General features: G+C 35.4%; 1 protein-coding gene across 1 annotated transcript in view; it reads right to left on the bottom strand.

Annotated features, from left to right (window-relative positions):
• Positions 1-3,445: 3,445 nt before the first annotated feature.
• Positions 3,446-7,555, bottom strand: part of LOC137629174 (venom protease-like) — an 8,645-nt gene continuing 4,535 nt past the window's right edge. The window contains exons 5-9 of the mRNA XM_068360439.1: positions 7,088-7,194; positions 6,344-6,512; positions 5,490-5,589; positions 5,085-5,254; positions 3,446-3,828 (exon numbers count right to left, since the gene is read on the bottom strand). Of these exons, the coding sequence (XP_068216540.1) occupies positions 3,661-3,828; positions 5,085-5,254; positions 5,490-5,589; positions 6,344-6,512; positions 7,088-7,194 (714 nt within the window). The 3' untranslated portion in view covers positions 3,446-3,660. The remainder of the gene's footprint in view (positions 3,829-5,084; positions 5,255-5,489; positions 5,590-6,343; positions 6,513-7,087; positions 7,195-7,555) is intronic.

Below are 7,555 nucleotides of genomic sequence, written 5' to 3'. Positions count from 1 at the left end.
GTTTCTAATATGAGGCACTCATCTGAGCTCCTTATAACTGGTTTTAAGAAGCCAATAATGTTGAAACGTGATGCCATTCCTAGGGCCAGGGGAATGGCGGTGTATATTAGGACCGAGTACCCTGCTTCTCATAAGTCCTGCTATCAATGTGGATGTCATGAGATTCAGGTAATAAAAGTTTGTGGCAGGCATAACAACTTTTATTTGTGTTCGATCTACCGGAATCCAGACATAGATGATTCTATCTTCGATTGTCTTCTTACCATTATGGCTAAGATACAAGAAGATGATAGAAAGGCTTCTTTTGTCTTTGTTGGTGATTTTAATGCTCACCATAGGGAGTGGTTAAGTTCTATCTCTCCTACCGATCGCCATGGCTTAAGAGCTTTAGACTTTGCCTCTGAATCAGGCTGTGAGCAAATCATAAATGAAGCTACTCACAGGTCTGGTAATTGCTTGGACCTCGTATACACTGACTCCCCTGGCGTTATAACTAGTAAGGTTGGTTCTCCAGTCGGGACATCTGATCATGCCTTGATTTCATTATTAGTGAAGACTGAGCAGCCTGTCCCTGATATATCATATTCTTGTAAAATTTATATGAAATCCCAAGCAGACTGGAATGGGATTTTACATGATCTTTTGTGCTTGAATTGGTCACAATTATATAATAGTGTAGATCCTGTTGTCCCTTTGAATGAGAATCTAGTCAACATAATTGATAGGCGTATCCCTTCTCGTGTGCTAAGGTACCGAGTGAAGGACAAACCGTGGTTCAATGATGATTGTAGACGTGCTTATTTGGAGAAACAGGAGGCCTATCATCTTTGGAAGGGTAACAGATCAGATTTCACATGGAACAACTAGACTCAGCTTCGAGCTTTTGCTCAGAGAGTTTATGCCTCAACTGAAAAGGAGTACAATTTAACCATAAAAGAAACACTTTCTGGTACAACTCAGGAACATAAATGGTGGTCTACCCTTAAATCTGCACTCTTTGGTGTAGATGCCTCCTTTACTTAAACCAGATGGCGCAGTCACTTACTGTGCAAAGGAAAGGGCAACCCTTTTGGATGATGTTTTTGACAGTAAACAGAGTAATGAAAAACTTGAACTTCCTCATTCCTGTTTTCCTGAGGCTACACTAACTAGTTTAGCTTTTCGATCTCGTGAGATTAAAGCTCTGTTTGTGGACCTTGATGCTTATGGAGGTGTAGACCCAAATGGTATTTTTCCTTTTTTTTTTTAAAGACAGCAGATTTCTTAGCTCCAAAGTTATCTGTTATTTTGGGTAAGTTAGCAAGAAGAGGAGCTTTTAGCACTAGTTGGAGAATTGGTAATGTTACTCCTCTATGTAAATGTGTTTGTGGTAGCCCAAGTCCCACTGATTACCGCCCAATTTCCATAACTCCCATATTATCTAAAGTTTTTGAACGTCTTCTGGCAAAACGTCTTAATAGGTTTGCTGAAGGCAATCATCTACTCCCTAGTTTGCAATTTGGTTTTCGTAAAGGCCTTGGAGCATGTGATGCCCCTCTTACAATCTCCAATGCTGTACAGAAATCCCTTGATTGTGGTCGGGAAATTCGTATGATTGGCCTTGATCTTAGTGCTACCTTTGACCGTGTTAATCATGAGGCCCTTGTTTTCAAACTGAAACAGTTGGGAGTGGGTGGGTCGTTTCTTAGCATTATTATTGATTTTTTAAGTAATAGATCTCAAAGAGTTATTGTTGATGGGCACCATAGTGATTATAGGAATGTGATATCCGGTGTTCCACAGGGTAGTGTTCTTGGCCCATTACTTTTCATACTATATACACATGACATGTGGTTTGGCCTTGAAAACAAGCTTGTTGCATATGCAGATGATGCTACTCTCTTTGCATCAATTCCATCCCCTGAATGTAGATCTAGGGTTGGTGAATCCATTAATAGAGATTTAGCTAAAATTAGTGCATGGTGCAAATTATGGGGTATGAAGTTGAATCCTAACAAAACTCAAAGTATGATTGTAAGTAGGTCAAGGACGGTGGCTCCTCAACATCCGGATCTCAGTATTGATAATGTTTCTTTAAATTTGTATGACTCTTTCAAAATTTTAGGTGTGATTCTCGACAGCAAATTTACTTTTGAGAAACATATAAGGTCTGTGTCTTCTTCAATTGCACAAAAAAAAATGGCTTATTGAGCAAGTCTTTTAAGATATTCGGTGATCAATCTATTCTGAAGAAGTGTTTTAATTCTTTTATTCTACCTTGTTTTGAGTATTGTTCTCCTGTCTGATCTTCAGCTGTTGATTCTCATCTTAATTTGTTGGACAGAAACTTACGGTCTATTACATTTCTTATTCCTGATCTAGATATTAATCTCTGGCACCGTCGTTCAATTAGTTCATTATGGATGTTGCATAAGATTTTTCATAACTCTGACCATCCTTTACATTCAGATCTCCCTGGACAATTCTATCCTGTTCGTAATACTAGGCAGGCAGTTAATTCTAATAGCCAGGACTTCTCCATCATGAGGCTCAATACTACACAGTATTCTAGAAGTTTCATTCCAGCTGTTACCAAGTTGTGGAATGATCTTCCTAATCGGGTGGTTGAATCAGTAGAACTTCAAAAGTTCAAAGTTGGAGCAAATGCTTTTTTGTTGACCAGGCGGACATGAGTCTTTTTATAGTTTATTTATGACATATTTGTTTTTGATGTTGTTAATAGTTTATATATGACATGTCTGTTTTGACGTTGTTACTTATTTTAGAATGATTTATTGTTAATTTGTTCTCTTCATTTATTTATTTCCTTTTTTCCTTTCCTCACTGGGCTATTTTTCCCTGTTGGAGCCCCTGGGCTTATAGCATCTTGCTTTTCCAACTAGGGGTGTAGCTTGGATAGCAATAATAATAATAATATATATATATATATATATATACATATATATATATATATATATATATATATATATATATATATATATATATATATATATAAGTGTGTGTATGCATTTCAAAATATAAAAATTATATATTCATTTATATTCATCAGGTGGTACAGAAAATTACAAACAGAAATGCATATTAACGGTTAAAATTATCAGACATACATAATACATAATACACTTTAGCGTTGAAACCGAGAACCACACAAACAAATAAATAATTGTTTTTATCTAAAACTATGAAGTCCTAGAAGTGTGTGTATATATATATATATATATATATATATATATATATATATATATATATATATATATATATATATATATATATATACATACATATATACATATATATATATACTGTATATATATATATATATATATATATATACATATATATATATATATATATATATATATATATATATATATACATATATATATATATATATATACATATATGTATATATATATATATATATATATATATATATATAGCTGTATATATTGTCACGCTGAACCACCCACTCTGAAAACAACCTCCTACAAATTGCCCAAACTACTGTGTGGTAGTTAATAAATGGGGGAGGCTTGAGAAGGGTTGAATCTGTGTATGTGCATGTGTGTGTGCATATCTATCTAAATATCTATCCATCAATTTTGACGGGTTGCGTACACTAGTAACCCACAACATATCTTGAAACGACAGAAAAGAGTTTCACTGGAAAGCCACTTTCTTGATCCAGGAGAGGTAGGGCGGGTGGCGGACATCGGCGTAAATTCCAGGAAACTGGCTCAGGCCACACCCGTAACCTCTGGAAACCACGCCAGCCAAGACGTACTTCTTCTCTTCATTCAGGTAAGTGACGGGGCCACCTGAGTCTCCCTGCGATTAGATTTAGCATAATATTTAGTTGTGCATATTGAATTCATCGTTGGTGTAAACATGAGGTTTGTCACAGCTGGAATAAAACTTCTGGAATACTGTGTAGTATTGAGCCTCATGATGGAGAAGGCATGACTGTGAAGGCGGATCTTACATAGCCGAATGATTCCTCGAAAGCGGTTCGACAGACAAGTGTTTGAAGTGATGTTCGAACGTGTGAATGGGGTATTTGGTTGTCGACCACATTCGTCGAACGGTTCGAAGAAAGTCTGTTCTCGCCTGACTATTGTCGGAGGGACTTCATTGTCCACAAACCTTATGCATTTGTGGCTGAATCCACCTCTTCGAACCGCTTGAAAAGCAGGTTCGACAAACCGTTCGACCGTGTAAATCCCGCTTTAGAATTAACTGCATGCCTAGTAATACGAACAGGATGGAACTGATCGGGAAGATCTGAATGTAAAGGATGATCAGAATTATGAAAAATCTTATGCAACTTGCATGACGAACTAATTGAACGACGGCGCCAGAGATTAATATCTAGATCAGGAATAAGAAATTTGATGGACTGTAAGAGCTCTTTTTATCCAGAATACTTTATGTAAATTATCCTGGATTTTGGTATATTGAATTCAGAGCAAATATATAATACTTATCATTATTACTAGCTAAGCTAAAACCCTAGTTGGAAAAGCAGGATGCTACAAGCCCAAGGGCTCCAATAGGGAAAATAGCCCATTGAGGAAAGGAAATAAGGAAATAGATAAACTACAAGATAAGTAAGGAACAGTTAAAATAAACTATTTTAAGAACAGTAACAACATTAGAATACATGTAGATCTTTTACATACAGTATAAACTATTAAAACTTAAAAAAAAAAAAAAAACAAGAGGAAGAGAAGTAAGATAGAACAGTGTGCCCGAGTGTATAAACACGAATGAATGTAACACCACATTTTTCCAGAATATTCATTTCTGGATTGTTATAAATTTTGGGCAATATCTCCTGGTGTTGGGGCCTAAGAGGCCCTTCATTTCCATAGTGCAACTGGATGAAAATCGAACAGTTATACTAAAGTAAAGGTCGAAGGGAGCTAGAAAAATATATCTAAAGTAAGTGCAGCTAAGGGCCAAAGTTTTTATAGATTAGACATGAAAGATCTATTTTGATGTTGTTACTCTTAAATTATTTTATTTCAATTGTTAATTACTTCTCTTGTAGTTTATTTATTTCCTTGTTTCCTTTCCTCTCTTACCTGACAAGCATCCTTTCCTCCTTGGGGATCTCCTGCACACAGAATGGTTTCCCCAATTCCTCTGGGCCACACAATGCTGAAGTCCCTGAGGCTGGAGTAACTCTCATCACAGACAGGAGTAGGAAACACAGTTACGTTGACCTCCTGGATGATTGAACTCCCAACGCCATCTGTTGGGGAAAGTTTTATTTATTATTATTTGGAACTATCAACGCCATCTATTAGAGATTTTTTTATTATTATCATATGATAAAACAGAGCTACGAAATGTAGAATGGGATTAAAAATGTCGAAAAAAAATAGAAAAAGTAGCATTCAAAATTGATGATCTCTGAAGAGTTATGTCAGTCTTTCCATAATATGAAAAAACAATTTTTTTTTTCTATCAATTCGTAAAAAACTTACTGAATTCCAAAGCTCCCCATCCAGTGAGAGAAACTTTCTGATTTACCAGGTTCCTGATTCTTGCCTCACCCCAAGGAAGACAAACCGGATTTACGAACCTCTGTAAAAAACATTACTTCAAAATGTTACAACTGTATTTAAGCAGTCAGCCAAATATCTTGATATTTCTCATAAAAAAAAACTATAAAACAGGGTAGTAGCCAAATATACTAAAATTTCTTAAAAACTATAAGTGGAGACTACATCTATGAATATGGGTAGTATAACCCAGCGCTGGGGTCAGGAAGGCCAATCAGTGTCCTAGTGTAAATGGGTGAATAACATACTGTTGCATAATGAAAAAAATTAAGATGTTGGACAGCAAGACGGAAGAAAGGAAACGGGAACGGAGGTAAAGCAGGGAGCTAAAAAAAAAGGGTGCCCTTAGGGCAGAAGGGGGACTGCAAAGAAATTCAATTAATGCTTGCAATGTACCATGTCAGGTACACTTAATAAATACGCACAGTGGTTTATGCCAACATACTGAATTGAACTTGTTACTTTTCATTATTATTATTATTATTATTATTATTATTATTATTATTATTATTATTATTATTATTATTATTATTATTATTATTATTATTATTATTATTAGCTAAGCTACAACCCTAGTTGGAAAAGCAGAATGCTATAAGCCCAAGGGCTCCAACAGGAAAAAATAGCCCATTGGGTAAAAGAAATAAATAAACTACATGAGAAGTAATAAATAACCCCCATCATCATCATCATAATAATAATAATAATAATAATAATAATAATAATAATAATAATAATAATAATAATAATAACAACAACAACATTTTGAAGCTTACGCGAATTTCTGCAGGATTGACTAACTTCAGAAGAGCCAAGTCGTGATATCCTTGAGGCTCCTTGAACTCAGGATAGAGGAACTCTTTCTCTACATCGATGTCCTCATCTCTGGCACCATCCTGCCGGTCGTTGTAATCGTGCTCCCCTAGACGGACTACATTAATGGGTCTGAAAGAAATAAATTGCTTGAATGAGAGTTTCAAAAAGTGGACAATTAATTAGTAGAATACAGTACTTCTTGCAGTAACTAGAATTGCTAAAGTATGCAATTTGAATTGTCATTGGCTTATAAAGGGTCTCAATGGTATATGATTATATTAATTTAGTAGAAGAGTGAATAGACTTGAAGGACTGTAGCAGCCAGATTAAAGAAATAAATCTCTAGTAATCTGAAATCTGTGATAAATCAGGGCCATAAAACTGGCAGAAATAAATAAAAAAATCAAAAGTAGGAATCTGAAACCTCTAGATGTCACAACAGAGAACTCTGTGGTGGAATGGGCCCACAAAAATGGCAGAAAATTAAAAAAAAAAAAATTTAAAGGTAAGAATCTGAAATCCTTCAGATATCACAACAGAGAACTCTGTGGTGGAATGGGCCCATAAAACTGGCAGAAAGTTAAAAAAAAAAAATCAAAACTACCAATCTTAAATCCTCCACATAACACAGCAGAGAATTCTGTGATGGATCAGGCCCATAAAACTGGCAAAACAAAGAAAAAAGTAAAATGAGAATTAATTACTTATAAGAGAAGCAATGGGCGGCTGTCAAAACCCACTGGCGGTTGATAAGGACACCAGAGCAGAACCAATCAAACGAGCCATTTTCGTCACGTGATCCCACAAGAGCCTGAAACAAAGAAGCAGAAGGAATTTGGTTAAGACTAGAATTCTATTAGGATGGGTCAGCTAAACCTATGTCAGCAGTTTGTTTATGTTAGGTTTTGTTGTTTTCTGTAAGTTACATGTCTTTAATTGTTCAATGTTATTACAAGATGTAGAACGAAAATTATAAGCAAGAGAAAGGATTACAAAGAGGATACAGTAAAATGTGTGTATATGTGTGTATACGTATGTATGTGTGTTATGAAGGAGATTTGTGTTGTGTGAGTTACTAATGAGCTGTCTTTAAGGTTCAAGAAGAGACAGATGCTGTGGAAATTTCCTGCACGCATAGCTTTTTTACTGTATACAATCAAAGAATGAATGAG

This window comes from Palaemon carinicauda, chromosome 37, assembly GCF_036898095.1.
Source record: "Palaemon carinicauda isolate YSFRI2023 chromosome 37, ASM3689809v2, whole genome shotgun sequence".
NCBI classification, from domain to species: Eukaryota; Metazoa; Arthropoda; class Malacostraca; order Decapoda; family Palaemonidae; genus Palaemon; species Palaemon carinicauda.
This window is presented reverse-complemented; position numbering and strand designations above follow the sequence as displayed.